At 43.8% G+C, this 25,330-nt stretch overlaps 1 protein-coding gene across 1 annotated transcript in view; it reads right to left on the bottom strand.

Moving 5' to 3' along the window:
• Positions 1 to 1,189: 1,189 nt before the first annotated feature.
• PLCXD3 (phosphatidylinositol specific phospholipase C X domain containing 3) overlaps positions 1,190 to 25,330 on the bottom strand; it is an 86,194-nt gene continuing 62,053 nt past the window's right edge. Inside the window, exon 3 of the mRNA XM_042028432.1 lies at positions 1,190 to 2,615. Within this exon, the coding sequence (XP_041884366.1) occupies positions 2,459 to 2,615 (157 nt within the window). The 3' untranslated portion in view covers positions 1,190 to 2,458. The remainder of the gene's footprint in view (positions 2,616 to 25,330) is intronic.

The following is a 25,330-nucleotide window of genomic DNA, read 5'->3' as shown; positions in this document are numbered from 1 at the left end:
TTCTAAACTCTGGTGGAAGATAGTAGACATTATCATCTGACAGAAAATAGCAAAGGACAGTATGATGCCATTCTCTCCTCTCACTCAACCAAAAGTTCTAGTAATATCGACAGAAATTTGATCTTAATTCTATACCATAAATCCCTGCAATATTTCAAGGAGCATTTTCCTTGTAAGATGTTATAGCATCTATTGTTTTGCACAGATGAGATGTTTTACTTTCCAAAGTTGTGCACCTGTGTATTGATGTGTCCAGGAGATAGGACAGCCTGTATTTTATCCAGTTAGGTGTCATACAGTTTCAATGCTCTCATTTTATAAATTACTAAGTTTTCCATATACTTTTTATATATGTTTCTTTAAAACTAGGATGATCAGTGATTTTGTTGCTAGAACAGTGCCATTCAGTAGATTTTCAATCTTATGTTTTGCAGTATTATATCCCACAGACAATTTAAGAACAATAGAGTACTGCTATTAGCTAGAATTGAACTACTACACTCTTTAGTACAGGAACTTTTGACTGATGAAACTGGCACTGATTTTTTGAAATCAGTGGAAAAGTGTTCTGTTAACAGCTGCCTTAAAGAGAAGCTTAGACTGCACCTATTTTTAAGTGCAGTTTCAGTCTTGCAGAAGTCAGGTTTCCACAATGGGACAAAATACTGCATACCTTACAGTACAGATAACTCACTTACATTATGCTCAATCCATGCTAAACACAGATGTTTCCCTATTAAATTCAATGGATATGGGATCAGGCTCTTACTTAAGATTAATCCTGGGAAGAAGTGGTGCTCAAAGCTGGCCTAACTGTGTTCCTGCTGGAACCAGGGAAAATATCCACCAGCAGCTGTCCCTTGGAGGTTGATATTGTGACCAGTGTTGTTTGATATCTTTGTTAATGACGCAGACAAAGGATTCGAGTGCACCCTCAGCAAATTAGCAGATGACACCAAGCTGAGTGGTGCTGATGACACACCTGAAGGATGGGATGCCATCCAGAGGGACCTGGACAAGCTAGAGAAGTGGGTCCATGGGAATTTCATATGGTTAAACAAAACTAAGTGCAAGGGCAACCCCTGGTATCAGCACAGGCTGGGCATGAACAGACCGAGAGCAGCCCTGCCCAGCAGGACTTGGGGGTGCTGGTGGGTGAGAGGCTGGACATGCCCCAGGCATGGCACTCACAGCCCAGAGAGCCAAACGTGTCCTGGGCTGCATCCAGAGCCCCGTGGGCAGCAGGGGAGGGAGGGGATTCTGCCCACCTCACTCTGCCCTGGTGAGACCCACCTGGAGCACAGCATCCAGCTCTGGGGTCCCTGCACAGGAAGGACGGGGACCTGCTGGAGTGAGTTCAGAGGAGGCATGAAGTTGATTAGATGGATGGAGCACCTCTCCTATGAGGAAAGGCTGAGAGAATTGGGATTATTCAGTCTGGAGAAGAGAAGGCTTTGGAGGGACCTAATTTTGGCCATACTGATGGGAGCCTACAAGAAAGGTGGAGAGGGACTTTTTACAAGGGTATGTAGTGACAGGACAAGGACTGAGAGTAGGTTTAGATTAGATATTATGAAAAAGCTCTTTGCTGTGAGGGTGGGGAGGCACTAGAACATGTTGCCAAGAGAAGTCATGGATGGCCCACACCTGGAAGTGTTCAAAGCTCGGCTGGATGGAGCTCTGAGCAACCTGGTCTAGTGAAAGGTGTCCTGCCCACAGCCAGGCAGTTGGAACTAGATGATCTTTAAGGGCCCAACCCAGGCCATTCTGTGATTACAGTTAGAGTTAGGCCAGTATCACGTATCTGCTGACTTGACCTGAGGCAGAGACATTGGAGAACCCCATTTTGAGAATGAAAAACAAGCAGGATTTAGTCTGTGCTTTGTGCAAGCTACACAGTACATCATGTTTACTGTCCACTGATTATGCATGTGTTAGAAGCATGACTTTGGATTTACATCACAAAGGCATTTAAACCTGCAGCTCATTGATAAATGTGATCAGTTAAACTACCTAACAGATGAAATGTAGCAGCTTAAAATTTTCATGCCAGATATACTGTCCTCAGTCTCCTGCTGCAATGCTCACACCACGAAGAATCCTGCTCTGAGCAGGAAGAGGACAATATATACATCCCCTTGCTCTGAAAACAACAAATTTCTTGGCACTGTTCATAACCACAGAAGACACATGAATCACATTTGGTACCTCATGGAGAACCTGTAAATGGCCTTCTTTTATCAAACACTGTAAACATGTTTAGTTTCGCTCTTCACATGAAACACAAATATGAAAAATGATCATAAATGATGAAAACATTTCCATTATGCCCACCCACTAAAGCCCTAAACACCTCAGTGTGTTACAAGAAAATGAGTGTGTTACAATATAATCCTTTTAGAATACAATCTTTTTTTCAAATTCTGAATAATGCAACAACACACATATCACAGTATTATCAAGTAGTGTCATCTTCACATTCATCCAGAGCATAGTTGAGCTTTATGACTGTGCTGATAAAGTCACCAAGTTCTACAAAATCTGCAGTGATAATATTCACACCACTTTCTCCTGCTTTCTGAGTTCGGACCCACTCCATCATTGCAGGAAGAGCCCTAAGGAGAGAAGAGGAACAATAATTACTCATAAATCAGCAAGACAAATGCATCGAGGCAGGATTTACTGACAGCGATTCCAACTGATCTTACTTCGTTTCTAAAGGAAAGAAACCAAGTCAGACAGGATACAGGTTACTGCTCAAGCTTTTCAAAAACTCTTTCAAATTTTCATTCTGTGAGGAAATAATATGTTGATTGTACTTCAACTTCTCAGTAGAAAAGAATGGAAGGAAGATCATGCAGGCTCAGAGTAATTACTGATTTTGCCTACGCACAAGGGAATGGACGAGATACGTTTTGATATCATCTCGCCATATGACTCCAAGGAAATTTTTTATGGAAAAACAAGCCACTGAGAACTCAAGCCATTTGCAAAGCATGTTTGACACACTCAAGGAAATGTTGAAAATAGTATTTTTGAGGAACACAGAAGCAACCATGATTCCTACAGAAGTACAGCATATACCAAAAACTCTTTCTTCACCAGTATTGATACCCGAGCCATGAATTAATTAATCAGAAATCCGTAGTTAGTAACTGAAATAAAAAGCACCATAGTCACATCAACTCTTTTCTAAGATGGCGCATTTTAATTATGTCAAATCCTTAGCACAGGAATACTGGGGTATAAAAGATATCTGCCTAACTGTTTCTGAGTATAAAGAAATTTTTCTGGTATTTTTCTGTGAAAATACAAACTAACAACAAATATCTGTAAGAAAAATAAAAGGCTCCTTAGTCCTGCTGAGGCTGCCAAACAGCAAAATCCAGTCTTTAGAAGAAAGACGTTACCAGAGTTCCAAAAAAATAAGGTACACATTTTTCAGAGAAAGGGCATTTTTCAGAGAAAGGGTAATTGACCATTGGTACAAAATCCCAATGACTGTGGCAAACTGTGCAGCACTTTGAGTCTTTAAATCAAGCCTGGGTATAGTTCCAAAATTATACTCCTGGTCAACCTCAAGCTGCTGAGTTAAATAAAAGAACCTAAGGTCTGGGCAGGGCTGCAGTCAGTTTAGATGAACATTGTGTTCTCCCTTTGCTCTAAGATCTATAAATATGTGATTTCCCCTAAACCAGCATATTGTGCAGCCTTTTGCACAGACACAAGGTACACGGAAAATTTTGGTCTGACAGTAATCTAAATGAAGCTGAACATGTTGAACCTAATTCTCTCAAAAGCTTTGGGAAAACAGATCTAAAGAAAAGAACTATTAGCAGACAGAGATTGTACTTGTCAGTGGCTACTAGAATCAGTCAGTTTTTAAAATAATTTAATACAGAATAAAACCCAAGCAGCTAAAATTCCTCTCTATGATTTCACAGGAGAATACTAAGGCTTTATTTCACCAAAATGTACTTGAATCTGTGAGATCCACATATAAGCAATACATTTTATTTCAGTCATTGATTCAGTATGACTGAAGCACTTCTATGCACAGCAGCCCATAAAACCAAATTCAAGCATTCTGCTGTTTGTGAAGCCAGCCAACACCTTCAGATTTAAGTTTATGTAATCCTGAAAAGCTGCACTCTGTAGAACTGTAACAGAGCACAGGTCAGGTGTTAAATACCCAGCAATGCCTGGAGTGCTTGAAAAGATCTGCAAGCAATCAGACAGATCTCAGCAGAACAGCACAGACCACCAAGGTGATAAAAGGCAGCTCAGAGTAGCTGTAAACTCCACTGCACCTTCACATGTGAAAGGTACTGTTGAACTCTGCACAGAGATACCAGATTGAATTTACGAGATGGCAGTATGTTACTTTTTGTATTTAATACCATCCTATTTAAGCCCAAGGAGTTTCAGGTTTAAAGGTGAACTGATTCATTGTAGGTGGGCACATATTTTTCCTTCCTTCTTTCTGCATAAGTTGATGACCTTGATATTTTACTCCCCCTTGAGGCATAATTAACTTATTTTGGTGTCTTTTACTTGTTCTGAAGCTAGTTCTGATGTAATTCTTTCTTCACGCCATAGAGTTTGCCATCCATACACTTACCTTTATTGACTGAAATACTGTTTTCCTTTCTTAATGTGTTCTTAGTAAGTCAGACTCCACCAAACAGTCATGCCTCCTTTTGATTTGCTTTATCTTGAGTTAGCCTACCTTGCCTTTTCATCTGCAGTTGGCTTGGTTAGTTGAACGGGTTATTTTTGTTTTACTGATATTTCACACAGAACACAGTTGCATGACCCTCTGCTCATACGTAAATTGCTAGATAAAGTCACAGAAATCTTTTGTTCATGAGACTAGAGAGCATTTAAAGTCAGAAATGAATCACATGATCAAACAAAAAGCTTATTTCCATAGCAAAACCAAGTAACACAATCCTGTAGAAAACAGATAGCTGAAGAAAAGATTCCACTGACCTTAAAGATTTGATCTAGGCTCTGTAGCTCTGTTTATGACAGAAATTAATAAAAAACCATATGGATCATCTTCCTCCCCTAGTGCCATCTTGAAAGTGGATTACACCAATGACACTAAGAAACCACATGTTGCTCTGTTTCAGCACAAATATGTCACACGCTCACAATAATTATTAGAATAAGCCTGCTTTAATAGTCCTCAGGGTGCCTTTGTGATAGCAGTACAAACCTTGTTCACCCTGCCTTGTAATTTCCAAATTGTGCCTCAAACTAGTGATTGTTCTCACCAAGGGTTTTAGTCAGGAGAATAAACCACCTACATGACTGAGCTCACAAAAGCCCAGTATGTACCGTGGTCTTCATAGATATTCTTGTGTGGTTCTCTGTCAAGCATGGGGGAAGCTTCTAGAAACTTCTCACAGAAGCCACCCTATAGCACCCCTTGCTACCAAAACCATGCCACGCAAACCCAATCCATCTTGGATGGAATCTACACACAAGCCTCTCAGCCTGCAAACCCTAAGAGCATCACTGCCTCTGTGTTAGGCAAGTCCTGGCTCTCCTATGGAGAATATCCATGCTTTAAGGTGCCTCCCACAGCTGGTACAGTCCAGCCCTTATAGCCACAATCCCAGTCCTCAAAAGGAATAATTTCTAACCCCTACGGGTTCCAAAGCCACTATGTAACCCAGAGCCACATGCACAGAAGATGCTGCTTGTCTTTGCTTAGAGCCAGGGAGGAGAGTAGGTGTGCTCCTCTGCAAGACCTGTGCCAGGAGAAAGAGAGAAGTCCTCTCATTTCACTACCTGAGGCACTTTTTTCATCCTGCTGCAGCTCCTCTGACCTAGGTTGGAGTTTCTCAGATCCAACCCTGCCAGGCCAGTGCAGCACTGCCCCACAAAGCAGCATCAGAAGTCAACTTGCTTTTCCACATCCCTGGTGGAAGCAGAGGAGCTAGTGGTACCAATAGTGTAGGGAGTGCAAAGACACAGGGCTGGAGGGCTTGAGCACTGGCAGGGAAGGAGGGGAATGGCATGTTACCTGGGTTTGACCATGGATTAAGATCAGTAATCTTGGTGATAAATTTTCTGGCCTGAAGGAATATGTAGAGTATCTAATTTCTTTTTGCTAACTGGAAACTAGGAGGTACCAGACTGCTGCCCCTCACTACCAGGATGGCGGGAGTAAAGCCATGTGACTGACTGATGTGGAAGGACCTCACGGGAAGGGCTGTGGTCCAGCCCCAGCCACCATCACTGCCCCTCTGCATAAGCAGACAGATCCAATTCACCACCCGTGATGCCCAGCAGCTTTCTGGAGCAGCCTTTCCACCTGCCAAAGACTGCATGAGAAGGGGGAAAGTGGAGATCTGGGTGATAGGGACCTACCTATGCTGGACAGTGCAAAGCCACACAGAGATACTTATGTGGCTGTATTTCTTCTGAGACCTAAGCTTTTATCTCCAGGTAGTATCTCACTATATCAGTCAGAGGTACTCATAATTTGGGCATGACCTGGGTATCAGGACGGTTTACATCATGACTGCAAACATGTCCCACATCACCATTTTCAGCCTTTTTTGTTCATGAGGAGCCACGTACTTTCTCATATAGCATTGCTACAAAGATTTTCATTTACAACATAGTAAAATCTAGGCTCAGCTTTGACACTTCTTTTATTACCTCTATTTTCCCTGTTCTGCTTGCTTGCTCATATAGGCAGAAATGTGCACATATTTATTTTTAAGTTGTTCTCTTCTTTCAGGAACCATTTTCTGATGAATTAAAGGAGCTCTGCTGAGAAATACTGACCTCAACTATAAAACAGGCATTGTCCTTTTTAAAGCTACTGAGTATTCAAGATGTATTTCTTCTTTTTTTAAAATCTATCAAAGCTCTCAAGTGATTTCAGTGGTATTGAATTTTGTTTAATAAATAATAATTAAGCATCCAAGTAGCTTCAGTTCAAGCAGTAAAATCGTGAGTCCCATTAAAAGCTTTCAGAAAGAAAATATGATCTAATTAGCTGTATTAAAATTTGCTTTTAAAAAACTGTTCTTAGGCTATTTTAGTTCAGAAAGAGGGTTGGTTATCTGTTTTTTTTTAATGCCTGAGTCATGAAAGCCTGACAATGTGACAGAAGACTAATGACAGCTGTGTTCTAAGACAGGACCTCCGATGGCGCAACAGCCGCTCCTCTCCGCAGAGCTTTCACGGGAGAGGAGAAGGAAAAGCAGCCACTCAAACACAAAACAGAACGTCTATTCACTATTTAATGGGTTTGATCATTAAAGGCACAGAACAGGTTTTCTTCTGGAGTGCAGGGAGTCAGTACAACCTAATCCACAGTGAGAAACTGGTCCCATTCACACGGTGTGATGCTGCCAAGCATTAAGTGCCCGTTACCAGTAACACCAGTGAGAACTGCAGCAGGTCTCCTTGCACAGGGCAAACTGACGTGGCATTTCTTCCCTCTCCAGTGAAGCACACACCCTACTCCTTGCAGTCTTTTGCAAAGAGGTGTTACTGCTGAACAAAACCAGCACCCGTCTGCAGGAGGCTGTGCTTACACGAGCCTGAATCAGAATCCCTATACTCCTTAACTTCCCCCCTCTCCGTTCAATTTTATCACTGTTTGCAAGAACACTGAATTTCAGAGCTGTAATTCAGCATATGCTCACCTTGGCTTTTCAAGGATGCTGAGAATTCACTGCTTCAGTGGGAGCAGTGGATTACCCGTGTGTCACTGAAGCATGAAAATCACGACTGGAAAGAACTTTGAAAAGTCATTCACGTTCATCCAGCCCACCCTGAACAGGATCAACTACACAAAGATCAGTGATACAGATCACTCCTGGTAAATGTTCAATTTAATCTATTTACAAGCCCCCAGTGAGGGAGATGTCACAACCTTTCTCTGTACTCAGAGCACCACTATATAGATATCCTTATGCATCCTCATTAGCTTCAGTGGGAGTACCCAGAAATAATGGCATTACAGCACGCTGCTCAAGGGCGTTCACCATGCCCTCACTCTGCTCCTGCTAAAGATTTACTCTGCATCTGCAAATAACTTCCCCTGTGAACGATAAGCCTTAGGTACCATTCTACACTACATCATTCTACCATAATTTTCTCTATGGTAAAACTAGTTTAAAAGGTCCTCCACTTTTATATGCCAGCCATTTATTTTTACTCCCTGATAAAATTTACAATTCTCTCAGCTGTGCTAATAGACCTGTACAGACAAAGTTAATACAGCACATGGAAATGGTCTGAATTAACAGAAACAAAACAAGTGGTTTTGCTCTCCCTCTGTCCCTAATTCATTGACAAGTTTTAGTTTATAACAGGTCCTTCCTAACTGTTGAAATGTGACAAACAAGGATCAAATTAACTCAAGCACAGAGATTTACATGAGCTCAGCACAAAAAGGCTGGAAAGGAACTCCTCAGATGCACTTCCATACCCCTAGGATCCTCTTTAGGCAGCAGTAGCATTGTCATAAAATTGGCACCACCAAGGTCAGACTGACTCAAACCATAAAATCTGGGCAGCATTGGGTGGGAATTTCTTTCCCTGGATCCTGAATTAACATTACTGCACATGAGCTGCCCTGTTGCAAGAACTACCTACAGTAGTATCTAACGACCTTGAATTTATTCTTCTGGAAAACTTGTCTTTAATTCAGTCATCCTCAGTTGCTTTATACAACTTGGAAATGCATCTATACACATGACACAGACAAGCATGCTGGGGTCAGATGCATCTTTCAATGTAATTATCTTAGCAGCATACTCTGCAGTGTCACCAAGGGCCAAACGTCTTCCTTCTCTGATTGAACTGGTGCTGCCTTTCTGGGTTTCATTTATAAAGGGAGGCAGAAATGAGCTCAAAAGGAATATTCCTGCCCTCCCTTCAAAAACCAGTTCAGCCGAATTTGTTAAACCTACATCTTGTACAAAAATGCAATGGGATATTTAATAGCAAATGGTGGTTTCTGGAGGTAATTAATGTTCAGCATCCCATTTTTCCCTGATTCCCTGTTTTTAGCCATTGCACTTAGAGCATTAACTAATAGCATTAGGAATACAGGCAGTAGGAAAAGGACTCAGTGGACTCTGAAGTATAAAAGATCTCATTAAGGACATAGTATTTTGGCTACTCTCTTGGTTAATGCAGTAGGGAATTGAAGTGGCAAAGCCAGAGCTAAAAGTTTGAGCTGCTGCCATACAAAATATGGCATTTATCTTTTACATTACGACTGAAAGGCCTTGTAAAACATGTAGTTACCCTAATACGGAAAATACACAATAGTCTATGGATTGAAAGGAAAAATACTACTTGCTATGAGGATGTCTCTGTTCAAAGGCTGGTTTTTCTCAGTGGTTCAGCAGATCAAATTAAGAGAAGCTTATCAACTGCATCTCTAATCTGGAGCTGTGCATAGCATTTGACATGGTCATGATATCCTTGTCTTTAAATTGAAGAGACATGGATTTGGTAGATGGATCACTTGGTGGATAAAGAATTCTCTGGATAGTCACACGTAAAGAACTGTGGTCAACGCCTTAATGCCCAGATGGAAAGCTGTATCAAGTGGTGTTCCCCAAGGGTTGGTATGGGGACTGGTGCTGTTTAACATCTTTGTTGGTCACATGGACAGTCGGATTGAAGGCACTCTCAGCAGGTTTGCTGATGACACTGAGCTGCGTGGGGCAGTCGACACACGGGAGGGAAGGGATGGCATCCAGGGGGAACCTGACAGGCTTGAGAGGCAGGTCTGTGCAAACCTCATGGAGCTCAAGGTCAAATGCAAGGTCCTGCACATGGGTCAGGGCAACCCCCCAGACTGGGGGCTGATGGGATTGAGAGAAGTACTGCAGGGATGCACTTGGGGGTGCTGGTGGATAAGAAGCTCAACATGACCCAGTAATGTGCACTTGCAGCCCAGAAAGCCAACCTGGGCTGCATCCAGAGCAGTGTGGTCAGCTGGCTGACGGAGAGGATTCCGCCCCTCAGCTCCGCTGGGGTGAAACCTCACCTGGACTGCTGCATCCAGCTCTGGAGTCCCCAAAATAAGAAGGAAATTGGAATAAGTCCAGAGGAGGCCATGAAGATGATGGGCTGAAGCAGAAGGCTGGAGTACCTCTCCTATGAACACAGTCTGAGAGAATTGGGATTGTTCAGCATGAAGAGAGGGAGGCCATAAAGCACCCTCCAGTACCTAAATGAGGCCTACAGGAAAGCCGAAGAGGGACTTTTCACAAGGACAGGTAGTGATAGGACATGAGGAATGTCTTCAAACTGAAAGAGAGCAGGTTTAGATTAAGAAGAAATTCTTTACTTTGAGGGTGGTGAGGCATGGAAACAGGTTGCCCAGAGAAGTCACGGATGCCCCATCCCTGGAAGTGTTCAAGTCCAGTTTGGATGGGGCTTTGAGCAACCAAGTCTAGTGGAAGTTATCCCTGCCCATGGCAGGGTCTGGCATGAGATACCTTTAATAGGTTGCTTGCAACACAGACCATGCTATGATTCTATGTTAATCAGTTATCTCTTGGAGATCACAGAGTGGTGATCAGGGAGGTCAGAGTGGTGCTCAGTCATCATTCCTTTCAACCTCTTGTAGCACAAACACAAAACCTGAACACTCATTTACACAGGCACCTGGACAAGGCATATTTTATCTGCTTGAGACAGTTTGTCCTGCTCCCAGTTCCACATAGAAATCTGACTGTTCAAGAAACATTAAGAAATTCATGTAAGTGACAATATGCATGGATAGGGAAATAGGAATTGGAACTTATTCCCCTTTCTGTGAAACAGAAAACCTCTGCTTTACAGAACAAAATATCTATCACCAATCAAGGGAACAGCTACAGGTTTGGGGTTTTTTTCCTCCCCCATCTTCTAGTTCTTTAAAAAAAGAGTTATGATTTACTCATATACCCATTACACTTGAATCCCTGTTGTCATGGTTTAGCATAGTTTGGGTTTTTAGTTAAAGAGGGCTCCATCAGCCACCAAAGTGTTTTTTTGCAAAAAGGTGCTTACAGCTCCCTCTAGACCCGAAAGAACCACTCAACTGGCTACTTTGAATATTGGCAACTTTTTAAAGCCACTTAAGAAGCTTGACACACCTCTGTGATCCACATTTAAAAACGAACAAACGCCGGGAAAGCTCTTTTGCTTCCAGCTTTTGGACAGGTAACTGGGAGCCCAGGGCGCGGCCCAGCTGGGTCAGCCACGGCACGGCTTGGCTGAAATCTCAGCTGCTTCTGCTCGCTGGACACCCAGCGCAGCCCCCTCAGTGCGAGCCGGGCCGGCCGGGAAACAGCCACCCTGGAGCTGTGTGGCCCTGCTCCATCCACGGCCCTGTTCCCTCCGTGTCCCTGTTCCTTCACGGCCCTGCTCCCTCCGTGGCCTTGTTCCCTCCGCGGCCTTGTTCCCTCCGCGGCCCTGTTCCCTCCGTGTCCCTGTTCCTTCACGGCCCTGCTCCCTCCGTGGCCTTGTTCCCTCCGCGGCCCTGTTCCCTTCACGGCCCTGTTCCCTCCGTGTCCCTGTTCCCTCCACGGCCCTGTTCCCTCCGAGGCCCTCTTCCCTCCGTGGCCCTGTTCCCTCCGTGTCCCTGTTCCCTCCATGGCCCTCTTCCCTCCGCGGCCCTGTTCCCTCCGAGGCCCTCTTCCCTCCGAGGCCCTCTTCCCTCCGTGTCCCTGTTCCCTCCGCGGCCCTGTTCCCTCCGTGTCCCTGTTCCCTTCACGGCCCTGCTCCCTCCGTGTCCCTGTTCCCTCCGTGCCCCTGTTCCCTCCGCGGCCCTGTTCCCTCCGCGGCCCTCTTCCCTCCGCAGCCCTGCTCCGTGCAGGCAGCCCTGCGGCACGGCTCGGCCAGCCCGGCCCTCGCCCAGTGCGGCCAAAATTCATCTGAGGCCACTGCCCCACAAAGATCATGTGACCAACAGTGAGAGGCGAATTCCAGCTGCGGGGCCTGGGTGAGATTAACTCTCTTAGTGCTGTAAGATTGTCCAGAACAGATGAAGCCTGCAGACATCAATCCTCTCCCGAGTCAAAAGAAAAGGAAAGGTGGACACAAGTGAAGAAAACACCATAAAGACACCAAAGTCAGTGAAGAAGGAAGAGCTGAAACCCTGAGGGGAGGAGGAGATGTTTCAAGCTTAGAAGCTGAAATTCTGTTGTAAAGCTATGGTGATGGACTATGGTACATCAAAATACCCACTGTAATTTCATGAAAGGATGGGGGGTGGAGCGTTCAAATTGCAATTGTGAGCAAAAGTATCTGTGCTGAAATAAGCAAATGTTGAAGTAGCTGTGATTTGATGAGAAGCTTGAACAGAGAGAGATGAAAGTGATGAAGACCCTTGCTCCCAGGGAAGAAGAAGACCTCTGTTCCTAGAGATGAAGATGCTCCCAGAGAGAGGTGAAGAGAACCTTTGCTTCTGAACAGCTCAACCTTAAAATGGTACCCCAGTAGCTCAAGATTGGACCCTTGAAAACAGTTGTGGGGAAAGCTTGTTAGGTCCGGGGAAGGGACTTTCATATGTGAGCAGAGAACCAACCCGGGCGGCTGTCTCGCTGCGACATTGAAGCCATAAGGGAACTGTTCTTGTGGAGATGTCTCCACAGCATGAGCAAGAGAGACTACTCTCCCTAAGTGAACTGAAAAAGAGATTATTATAGAGGTGGTAAACTGACTGAAAATCTCAAGGGTTGTCTTTTTACATTGTCAGTGGGAGAAGGAGAAGTGTTCTGAAGGTTTAGTCTGACTTTTTTCCCTTTCTTTTAGGTCTGTTAATAAACTTCTTTATATTCTTTTAAGTTTTGTGCCTGCTTTGCTTTCTCCTAATTCTTATCTCACAGAAGCAAAATAAGTAAGTAATGGATATTTCGAACCAAACCACTACACCTGTATTAAAGCTTTCAAATCAGGTGTTAGAATCAGACTGCAGAGCCGGAACTGCTTTGTCACAGACATATGTTGTAGCCAGTACCAGACAACTCACAGCCAAAGTTTCCTCCACCAGACTCAGCCAAGGGCTTTGTCTTCTCCAAGAGCTGCCACCATGTGTTATCTGGGACCTTTCAAAGAGCTGTCCTGCTGAGGAACTTAGCTGGGGATTCAAGGTATAGAACTGTTCAGCAACCATTTCAGAGTTTCACTTGCTGCTGCTGGCTCATTTCCTTGTTAAAAAAATCACATTCTTGAAATATAAATATATATATATATTTCATATATATATAAATATATATATGAAATATAAAATTTGAATGATTCAATAAAGAAGACAGAGATTTAGAGAGGAAAAAAATAGGTAGTACACAGAGGAAATACTCTGAAATTTGACATGGAGAACAATGAAAGAGAATCTACCACATCAAAGGAGAAGAGGTGATTTTTAAAAGCATTTAGCCCTGCCCAGAGCCTTGGAACACAGATGAATTAGCAGAGTGGTTACAAAAATCCCACTTTTGAGTAACAGGGAAAGTTAGTAAAAAGGTATGTAACACTAGCAGAGAAAGCAGAGCAGCTAGGTGGAGGGCAAGGTTTATTTAAGAAACTTCTGACTGCCAGCACTATTCCTCTGGTATAAAACTTGTAACAGAATTTCACACATCATCATACAGTTTCCACTGAAATCATTACTACAATAAATCTAAATTACTTAAGTAAATAGATAAAACATGGATTTTTTTTCAGAATAATAGTGTAGCCTGCAAAACTGTTTCTTCGTGCAGATACCTTGAAATAAAAGTGAATCTCAACAATATTTGAATTCTTTGCTACTGAATACAGAGACAACCGAAAAGTACAAATCTGCAGGCGACTGTTTGCCATAGTACCTAGTTCAGAATATTCTGCAATAGACTATTCAGACAGATATATGTAGAATAATTCATATGGAAGGCAAAGGTGAAAAATGCAAGGAAAATAACCATATATAAAAGAGAAAATTGCAGTACAGAGGTGCATCTTACATCGTTCCCAGGAGTTTAATATTTTCTTAGTGTTTAGAATAAAGGTGAAAACGTGCTTTATTCATGAAACATTCAGCAAACAGACTACAATGAAGCAATCCACCTAACAAAGTTTAAATAGAAAATTGTAAGAGAAACAATTACCTCTGAAAAAGGGAAATAGTTTTTCATCCCTGCTGCTATTTGGACAGCAAGACGCAAAGAATATAGTAAGGATTTCAGGCAGCACATCCAAGTAACAGAAATTGGGCATAATTACAGCTCTGATTTGAATGATGTTGTGATTAAAACAAGTCAGAAAATTAGATGGTGGAAACAAAATGATATAGGAACACACAGTTCTTTAGTTAATTAAAAATATATTAAATGTGTAGCTCATATTCAGCGTAGCCAATTAAACATTCTTTTCTCACTCTTTGGTCTCTTAAAACTGTCAAAACACTTCAATATTTCTAAAATACTAAGATAGAAAATATCATTCATAAGTGTTTTCTAACATATATTCTTCAAATACAACTAGTCTTCAGGTTAGTCCCATTTGACAAATAGAATCAACAACATTTACAATTCTGTTTTCCCAGCACATTTCATTTAGCACACAAATTCCTCTCTGTACATCTCTCCACCTGAGGCATCACTTCTGCTTCCTGGTGTCTTATTTTTTTCTTCACCCAGCCTTCATCTGCAAGGCTGGCTTTATCATTTCCCTTGCAAGGCATGTACCAAATGGATACACAGCACATATAATAAGGATGGTTATTTCTCTGCTCTCATGGCCACTTCTAGTGCTTTCGTGCCCCACAACCCCAGCCTGGTGCCTGGGCCACAGGCACACACCTACTAACTCCTCCACAAAAACTGCTTCATCTTTCCACAGAGAAGGATTGAGCTGCTTATTATAATTTATACATTTTCTGGCTTCTAGCTCTGGACTCCCACAGCTAAACCAGCTTTGTTAATCAGCTGGATCCCAGAGGTACTATCCTCCTAAATAGCATCCTGGGCATTGCTGTGAATCATTTACCAGGAGCAGCCTTCCCAGAGCTATTCCTCATTCTTTCTACTTAACTTTTCTCACAACCTAGAATTAACAAGCCTAAAGCATTCATATGATAAACCCTTTACTATGCCAATTATAATTATCCAAAATACAGTACCCAGGAGATATTACAGAATAGTCACTGCTCTTTTACAGTGCTCTTTTACAGCGGGGGGAGACAGGCTCACCAGGTTAACTTTCTGCCAAGGTGGTCCCACCTTGGGGAACTGTGTCCCTAACACAGACTTCTCTGACTTCCCAATAACCAGTGGGGTCATGAATGAAACCCGCAAGAGCACCTGTTTCCCCACCCGTAGGTGGGAGTCCCCATCCCATGTCTCAAGACCGGAGCGCTCCCAGGGCTCCCACAAGCAGACCAGTGGGGAGCAGAACATGGTGAGGTCCTGTCCTCCCATCTCCAGTGACAAAGCAAATGCCATGGACAAGACCATGCATAGCTGCCTCTGGTAAGGGAGGTTAGCAGCCATGATATTCTCCTGTAGAATGTCTGGGAGGAACTTGCCAACTAGTGAACTCTGTTCCTCTTTCAAAAGCTGATGATGCTCATCTTAAAAGCAGTCAGTTTTCTCACTCCCACTTTTCCAGCTAGAAAACTGCTGGAAAACTTCACTCTAAGGAGCCCTTCTCTCACTTCCAGCTTAAATTTATTTAGTCGGTGTATACCTGTTGCTCTTGTAAGTATGCTGGCCCTTAGTCTAATCTGTTCTCCCTCACTGGTATTTATTCCCATGATATTTACAGAGAGTAGGTAATCACAGAGCCTCTCAGGCTTCATTGTGCCAGGATAAACAAGACAAGCTTTCTCGACGTCTTCAGCAATTCACTCCCTGTTTATTCTAGTTAATAGTCCCTCTCTGCAGCTGTGCCAGTTTTACCTACTCCTCAGAGCATGGATGACCAAAATTGCACTGAGCATCCAAAAAGATATCCTACCCACACCTCAGATGGTAGTATGAGTATCTTTCTGTGCATGCTGTAAATGTCTAGGTGCACAACAAGAGGATACCACCCTTTCTTCCACACAGTTTCCACCAAGGCCTAAGATTTAGCCAACCGTGGGTGACGCTACAGCAGCTACCGTGCCTGGCATTCCCAGCTGGTAAGATCCTGTCTTATAAGAGCATGCTCCCATCAATATGACCCTGTGTCTTGGGGTGACTTTGTGATGTGTATCCCCTATCGCTGCCCTATGCCCAGAAAATTAATTTTGTGCCTTTCTTTGCCTTTAAACTGAGCCTGAGAGGGGGGAGGAAAACCTGAGCAAAACTTCTTCAAAGCAGTTTGCAGCTTGTTCAAGGTCACACAGAGATAGAGACTTTTTTTTCAGCTGTGGCAGGAGAGCGAGAGTGGGGAAGGCACCCAGCCTGCTTTCGGCCATTTTTTCCAGCTCTTTTTTCTTTCTCCGGAGAGAGATGGAGAGCTGAAATTTTGTTTTCTTGGAACTTTGTTTTTTCCTTTTTTTCTCCCTCTGCTGGACTGTTTCAACATCAGAATACATCGAGAAGAATTTCCATCGAGGCCTTGGCCCTGGAGGTGGGCCCACCACCCGGTCCCAGCTCCAAGAAGGGGGAGAGAGAGATCTATGGAAGGACTCTGAAATTTTCCCAGGTTTCTCTCAGTAGAGAGGGAGGTTTTATTATTTAGCATTATTATCCTTTTTCCGTGTGTTTGTTAAATAGATAGTTTTTATCTCTTTCACTTTCCTTCGAGGAAAATTTTTTTTTCCCGAACCTGGTGGGGGAGGGATGGTTGTGACCCGCCTTCTCTCAGAGGATGTATTTCTAGATTTGGCCAAACCGGCACACCCTGCATTTTATGCCACTGAATTTCATCTCATGTCTTCTGCAGGCATCCAGGTTTTGCTGTATGTTACCCCTCAGCTTTCCTCAGTTAAAACGACAGTCTCTTATTCTGTGTTATCAGCAAACTCTCTTATTCTTTACAACAGAATTCAAGGTCCTTAGTGGCAAAATTAAAGATGACCAGGATCTTTGAGGAATGCTACCATTTCTACAGACTGGTACTTTTAAAAAGTAACTTAATTTCTGATTTCCAAAGTCTATTTCAGTTGATAACACACTACTTAATACTTTATCAACTGCATTATGCGTTATTTACCAGCTGCACTGGGCCATACCAGGTGTGACAAACAGGTCAAGGGAGGTCATAATGCCCCTCTGCCCTCATGAGACCCCACCTGGAGCACTATGTCCAGCTTTGAGGTCCTCAGCACAGGAAAGACATGTACCTGTTGGAGTGGATCCAGAGGAGGCCACAAAGATGATCAGAGAGCTAAAGTACCTCTCCTATGAATACAGCATGAGAGAGAGCTGGGGTTAGTCTGCCTAGAGAAGAGAAGGCTTTGGGGAGATATTGGAGGAAATAATATCTGCTTCTTTCATTCTGTTAGATAGCTCTGCTAACCTCTGAGACACCCTTTTTAGCATTCATTACTGGCACATTTTGTAATCAAACAATAATAGTAATCTTTCCTTTTAACTCAACCTTACAGCTAACCGTCTTGAAAAGTCTAGATGATACCATCAGTGGCAGCATAACATGACTGGCAGCGAAATCCAGATCAGTCAAAAAGCTGAGTCAGACTCTTCCACATGGCATAGTCCTGAATCACTACCTCTAGGCTATCTGCCAACATGTTGTCTGCCTTGAGTTCAAATAATTTTAGATTCTGGAGAAGGTAGTTGGGCCATTTAACTTCTTTATTTAGCCAAAATAAAGCAGTTGAACTTTCTCAGAGAAAAATTAAAGACAGATTCTGATTTATTTCTCCTGCAAAAAAAGTAAAGGACCCTGAAATGTGGCACAATATTACTTAGACAATAGAGTCTCCTTGAAGAACTCCATCCTCCTACGGTGTTTATTATCAGGCACACCAAGTTAATTAATACACTTAATAATACTGCTGCATTGCTTGGCTGGTGGTATGCACTTTATAGATAGCAGATAAAACTGCAGGTTCTAATAGTCATGAGCAAAGTCAAAATGGATATTAGGAATGAGAGAAAAAGATGTCACTTGATAAACAGTGATACCAAGAGTTGGCAAAGGTTGAATGCTTCAGTGCTAGATATCTGCTGTGGTATGAAATAGATCTAAAGCAAAGATCCTGAAACCAAGAACTGCTGTTCTGATAGACTCCAGCATTGTAAAATGTGATTTTGTTTCATATTAGAAAGCAAAACCAAAATGTTGGCCTTTCCACAAAATAAAGTCCAAGACCTATTTCTGAATTTAAAAATGAAAAGCTGTGTATATAGAAACAGCATTAAATATTGCAATTAAGACTTTAACATAAATCTAAAGACAAGACAGAATTAATAGGAGTGAAAATTGAATGTTTTGACATAAAGCATTTTGCTAAAATAGACTTTTCCCTGGGGAAAAACACTGAAAGGAGAATTCCTGGGAAAAAAAAAGAGTAGACTTTAAAATACCTGCAGTTTTCAATAAAAAGCTGCATTGATAGGAAAAAGAATAAATGGTTTTGTAATCTCTGGGTTGAAAAAATTCACACAAACATGCACTTAATGTCACCTCTAAAATACTAACAACTGCAGACCAAACTCCTAACAAAGGAAATAAAATATTAAACAATATACCGCTGATGTGGTCTCAAATTAGCTTTAAAAACAAAAATTTATTTGGTTACTTGGAGCACTCTTACTGGTTCTGATCAGCACTAAAAATAGGCAGACATTGTGAGAAGTCTCATGTTTCCAGTAATACTGATAACTTTTCAATTGATCTCATATTTTATTTAACAAGAATTCCACAGCAATGAACCATGGTTGCCAACCATCAGGGAAAAGGTAGACTGAAAAATACATTATATATCTTGTAAAAATTTACCAGGGGACTACAGAGCATGCATCAGCAATAAAGTAAAATCCCCCTGGGGAGAAGCCAAGAGAGATACTTGGTTGAGAAACACTATAGCAAAGAGGTCATGGAATAACTCAACTGTTTGGGTTGAAATGGATCTTTAAAAGTCATCTGAGGGACACCTCTTGTTACTGATGTCCATAAGGAGGACTCTGAGCTGTTAACCACTACACTCTGGATATCTATCCAAGCCATTCATCATTCACCAAAGTCATCAAATCCATATCTCTCTTATTTAGAGAGAAGGATGTTGCGGGGGGCCATGTCAAAGGCTTTACACAAGTCGACACAGATGACATCTCCTGTCCAGTGATGTGGTCACTCCACCATAGAAGCCTGGTAGGTTGGCCAGGAAATACTTGCCCTCAGTGAAGCTGTGATGGCTGTCTTGAATCACCTCCCTGTCCTCTATGTGACTTAGTGTAACTTCCATGAGGATCCCTTTCGCCATCTTCCCTGGCAGAGATGGGAGGCTGACTGGTCAGTAGTTCCCAGGGTCCTCCCTTCTACCCTTCTTAAAAATGGGTACAACATTTCCCCCGTTTCCAGTCACTTGGGACTTCACCTGACTGCCATGAATTTCAAACATCACAGACAGCAGCATGGCAACTCCAACAGCCAATTCCCTCAGGACTTTGGGATGCATCTCATCAGGTCTCATGTACTTAGATACTACCTAAAAAGAACACAAATCTGATCTTCCTCTTACAGTGGTTTTACTCCCCTGCCTTAATATCAATTCACTTCAGATATCTGGGAGGAAAGGCTGCCAAGAGAAGTCATTCCCTTCTCCATCATCATGACATTGAGTCATGCTGCCTCATCAGCACAAGGAAAAGCAGACCTGCCACATCAGCCAGGCATGGTGCTTGATGAGATCCCCTGCACTAGCTCACACTCCTCTTGTGGACTACAGACCAAGCTGCACATTCATCACAGAGCTGCTGCAGTCCTCTTCCTCCAATAAAACTCTCACACTAGAGGCTGATGGTCAGTCTCAGCTAAGCACCTGTCTTGCATCAAAGACCAGGCAGAGAGACCTTGCATATCTCTGCCTCACAGACTGGGGTAAATCTGCCAGACAGCTCAACCTCTATCAGTGTGACCCAGTGCATTGGTATAACATGCATCAACAGAGATGTTACTTAAGAGACAACACGAGTTCACAAAGAGTGGCCTGGAGAAAAACACAGACCATTTACAAAACATTCAACAAGCAGGCATGAGTCTGTATCTCCAGAGATACACCCTTTCTTCTCAGAAGAGCTGGGCAGCTGGTACAGTCAATGCTGGCAGGACAGGAGTCCAGAAGGTTACTGAGAGGGAATTACAGTAACTGATCCTGAGTGTCACTCCATAAAACACATTATTTCATGGTGTCATAGAATTTCTTGACTTGGAAGGAACCCACAAGGATCATTGAAATCCAACTCCTGGCCTGCACAGGACAACCCCAAGAGTCACACCACATGCCTGAGAGCATTGTCCAAACTCTTCTTGGACTCCGCCACACTTAGTGCTGTGACCATTTCTGTGGGCACCCTGTTCCAGGGCTCGATCACCCTCTAGGTGAAGAACCTTTTCCTGATATCCAGCCTAAACCTCTCTTGACACAGCTTCATGCCATTCCCATGGTCCTGTTGCTGGTGAACAGAAAGACCAGTGCCTGCTCCTCCATTTCCCTTTGTGAGGAAGCTCCAGTCTGCTCTGAGGTCTCCTCTGAGACTCCTCCAGGCTGAACAAGCCAAGTGAACTCAGCCACTCTTCATACAGTATCTCCTCTAGACTCTTCTGCATCTTTGTAGATCTCTTTTGGATACTCATACTTCCAGTTATTAAAGGACAAAGCAATGTCCTTCCAGAGCTGAAAAATATTTCTCAAACAACAATCCACCTGTATTTCTTATGAGAAACAGCTTAGAAGGAAAAAAACCCCACCAAACCAGATGTTCATCACATGAATGAATACCTCCACAAAAATTCCTCAGATTGCAGAGCTCAAGTGAGGGTGCTTTCCACCAAGAGAAAACCATTCAGCTGGATTTATGTGTCTCCTGTTCTAATACAGCCAGATACCAACAGCAGTGAAACCCTGTCTGATGGAGAGAGGAAACCAGCAGCAAATGCCACTAGGTGAGATAGATCATTATCAGCCAAATGTTCTGAGCTGCAATTAGCAACAGGCTCAGAAGACCTCACTGTGCCTGGTGTGAAAACAGGGCAGGAGCACGGCTCTCATTTATAGTGCCACAGCAGTGACCTTACTCACCTGTCTCAACTGAGTCCTGTCCTTCACCTTAAGCAGAAGGCTGCTTCATAGATGGACCAAACTGGTCACAGACACACCCCATGCCATGTGCTCCTACTCTTCATGGAAATAGCACCAGGCTTGGACAACACACAAATACCTCGATGACATTCCAACAATGAGCTTCAGGATCACATGCCTGGCACTTGACAATAGCCTGAAACAGCATTCCTGGGCACAAAATATCCTTTCCTAAATCTTTACCATCTTTAAAGGCTGATGGTAACAGTCTGGCTTCAGATTTATATTTTCACCCTAATTACCCAAACCCTAACCATCACCTCACAGTTAGCTGAAGTAGAAATGAAGCTTGCTGGGCTGACTACTTGCAACAGCTTAGAGGAAAAAAGCAAATCTAAGTAAAAAGAGCATGTGTGGGAGGAGAGAGATGAAGATAAGTGGCTAAGGAAGGGATGTGACAACAGTGTTCCTTTAGCAGAGGCAGATCCTCCTTCTGACACAGAGTGATTGGCACAAGCCCCACACAGCTGGACAGATAGTTGAGAGAGTATGAAAAGTTGTGAAGAGCCAAGTCCTTGCTGTTTCAGCATTGTCTCAGCCAAAAGCAGGGAACAGAGAGGTGCCCCTGGAGGTGCTTTTCTCTGATAAGATGTGCAAATCCAAGACGCATCGCAATAAACATTGCTCTGAGAAAAAAGCCTGCTCACAAGGAGGAAAGTTTCTTTTCAATATCCCCTCAAACCCTGGGAAACAGCAGCGAGCACACTGGAAAAAATGACCCTTTCCTGTTGCTATGACGCAGCCCACTGCAGGGCTGGGGCAGCGCGATGCCAATCAATCCCAGACCTTCCCGCGGATCAAGTTTCCCCAAGACACAGACTCGGAGGGTGGGTTGAGGGGCGGTTCAGAAGCTTAAGCCGCATCCCTCCTGTGCTGTGCCCGGGTCCAAACTGCCTCCCCTTGTTCAGGAAAATTCTCTCTTACTTGGTTGTTCATGGGTTCTTTGTTGTAACTCCCGCCTCCCGGTTTCCCCCATTGGATCTTGTTGAATTGTATCCTGCCCCCTGCTTTGTAACTCACTGGTTGTTTTCCCCTTTCCCCGCAGTTTTCAAACCCCCTATAAAACTGAGGGAAAAGGCTCTCGGGAAGTTTAAGATCATTGCCGTATTCTGTTTGCTAAACTTCTGACAATAAACCTGTTGGAAGCCAAACCAGAACCCCCTCTCTCTTCCTTTATCTCCGAACTAACGTGAGCCTAGATCATCGGCTCCTGCCATGTCTCCCTACAAAGAAGCCAGCGAGCGCGCCCAGCCAGTGTCTTTCCTGATGCCGAGGTCGCTTCTGCGACGCGCAGAAGTAACGCCGCTGGACTCTCTCTGATCGAGGGCACGCCAGAGCTTGTGCAGTGAGGATAGAACTGTGTTAGGCTGGCATCCAAGCGTGGGGCTCATACAAGTGGATCCCTGTGACATCGTGGCTGTCGGTGGACAGCGAAAAAAGTGACTTTGGAGCTGCCAACGCCCCTTGGTGCAGCTCGCTCTGTTTTAGGAGTGGTGCCCTGAGAGAAGGTTGCTACCTCCCACTGATTTTGCACTGAACTGACCTCGGAGAGCAGCCGAGCTTCGGAGGACTCCACCCGTGTTTTTAGTTTCGGGACCGGATGCCTGTAACTGTGAATTTGTGCTGATTTGTGCTGAACTGAAACTTGTGTGAGTATCCCCAGTCCCTGAGACTTTTTTGTTTCTTTTTTCCTTTTGCGGGTGGCAGGTGGAAAAAGTGTTGAGAAAGCCATGGGTTCAAAACTTTCTTAATGCCAAAGAGGTTTTTCTCCAAGTTGCAAAATCCCTTGAAGTTAGTGGGTTTAAATTTTCAAAGGGTTTGATAAAACAGTTGGTTCACTGGCTTTTCTTTTGCCTTCTTCAAGCGTCTCCCACAAATTTAAAATCACCTGCCTTCTGGCAGGCTGTGAGTGATAAAATTACTGATTTAAACTGGAAAGGAGACACCTCTGGAGAAAAATATCTCCCCTTAGTTTTGGTATTGCGAGACTTACATAAAATGGACCAGAAAGTAAAAGAAAAGCACAAAACCCGACCCCCAGTTTTTCCCATATCCCTCCTTCCTCTCCTCGTATCCCTCACCCCACTTCCCCTTCATTGGAAAAAAACGAAAAGATTAAAAAGCCCAAAGGCACAGGGTTGCTACCTTCTCCCTGACCCTTCTCGGTCTTTTCAACCACCCTGGCCAGGCTGCCTCGACCCCTTCCCAAACTCCGTATCCCTCGCCCTCTTCCCCAGTTGTAAGCCCAGAAAACAGTTCTAAATGCTGTTTGCCATTATCCGCCCCCTACTCCATATGTCTACATAATGGGGGAGACTGCATGGCACAGACCACCCCTCCCCCCTCTTCTTCCCGCAATCCCTTTCACCCTCATCCCCCCAACCCTTTCCTATCTCCACCCCCAGACATGACATCTTCTGGTTCCTCCCACATGTCGGGTACTGCCCCCTGCGTCATGAATCGCTGCCCATCCTGTGACCACTCCTCCTTGTCCTCCAATCCTGCCCACTGTGGAGGACTTCCTGGTTCCCACGACCCCCAATTCCGGTTCCCACAGGGTAGAAACCGGAACCGACGCTGTCTTGAAATTGGGTCCAGGAGTCCCCTCAGCCCCCTCCTATCCCTTTGCCGCTCCTGTTACCTATGACAGAGCAGGCAATAATCCCACATGGAAACCTCTTGATCCTGCAGGGCTGAAAGAGCTTTGCAAAGCCCAGAAGGATTTTAGGAGGGAAAGTCAGTATTTTAAGAACCTCCTGCAGATAACCCTCACTACTGCAGTGATGGTGCCATATGATATCAAAGGCATATTTTCCTGCTTGCTTTCCCCATCAGAATTTCAAATGTGGGATGATAGTTGGAGAGAACGACTAAGAGAGCTCCTTCCAATTTTACTTCAGGATCCAAACAATGCAATGGTTTCTATGGATCACCTTACCGGTGAGGGGTTATTAGCCAAGCCACAGAGCCAGGCTCAAAATACATCAGAACCAGTCCTGAATGCTGTAAAGCAAGTGGCAGAGCAAGTGTTCTTAGATGCCCCCTAAATTAGCGCCTCAATTGAATTATACAGTGATTCAGCAACTGCAAAATGAGCCATTTATTGATTTTATGGATAAACTGAGGCTCGTAGTGGAAAGACAAGTGGAAGATCCAAAAACAAGAGAGCATATTATAACGCAAATTGCAAAAAACTAATGCCAATGAAGCTTGTAAAAGAGTGATTTTGGGTCTTCCATTCAATCCTCCACCAACCCTAAACCAAATGATTCGTGCTTGCATGACATTAGTGCCAATTAACCAGCCAAATTTAAAAACATGGGGGAATTTAATAGGAACTGCAGCCACTGCTGAAACTGCAGCCTCTCAGGACAAAAGAAATGCTAATTGGGTCTGTCACAGGTGTGGCAAACCAGGGCACTTAGCCCAAAATTGCCAAGTCCTGGCTCCAATTAATCAGGGTTTCCGAGCTGTCTCCCCAGGGCAAATGACATCACCTGCCGCCATTGGGATGCAGCCAAAAAACTGACAGGACCGCGTGGTTTGGCAGGGCCATGCAGGGGAACAAATAAAAAAAACTGCCACCAGAAAAATTGTTACCACAACCACTGCAACTCAAATGGACTTGGTAACACCCCAGAGAATGTGAGTTGTGAGAATCTGAGAGACTGTATATTGTTTGTGTTAAAAGATGTTGTACACACACTAGCTGACATTTGTGTTACACCAGAAATTGTTCAAGTGGGGCCACAAGGGTTGTTTACTACCAACATCCAGTGTGTTAACCCTCCCTTTTTTCTTGCTGCTAACCAGGTTGTGGCCCAAGCTATTCTCGTGCCCAGCAGTCTGCCACAGGACTACAAACCTTCTGTCTTCTGGGCTGAGGTAGTTGGGAACGACAAACACATGCTTAATTGCAAACTGTCTTGCCAAGGCTCGGACATCAGCCTGGCAGGAATGATGGACACGGGAGTAGACGTGACAGTCATTTCTTCCCACAAGTGGCCGTCACACTGGGAGCTGCAGCTGGCAGAAGGTATTATGACAGGCGTGGGG

Source organism: Corvus kubaryi, unplaced genomic scaffold (genome assembly GCF_017639235.1).
Source record: "Corvus kubaryi isolate FWS band 111438036 unplaced genomic scaffold, C.kubaryi_AGA036_p1.0 37308, whole genome shotgun sequence".
NCBI lineage: Eukaryota > Metazoa > Chordata > Aves > Passeriformes > Corvidae > Corvus > Corvus kubaryi.
The sequence above is the reverse complement of the archived record's forward strand: the minus strand, read 5'-3'. Positions and strand labels throughout refer to the sequence as shown.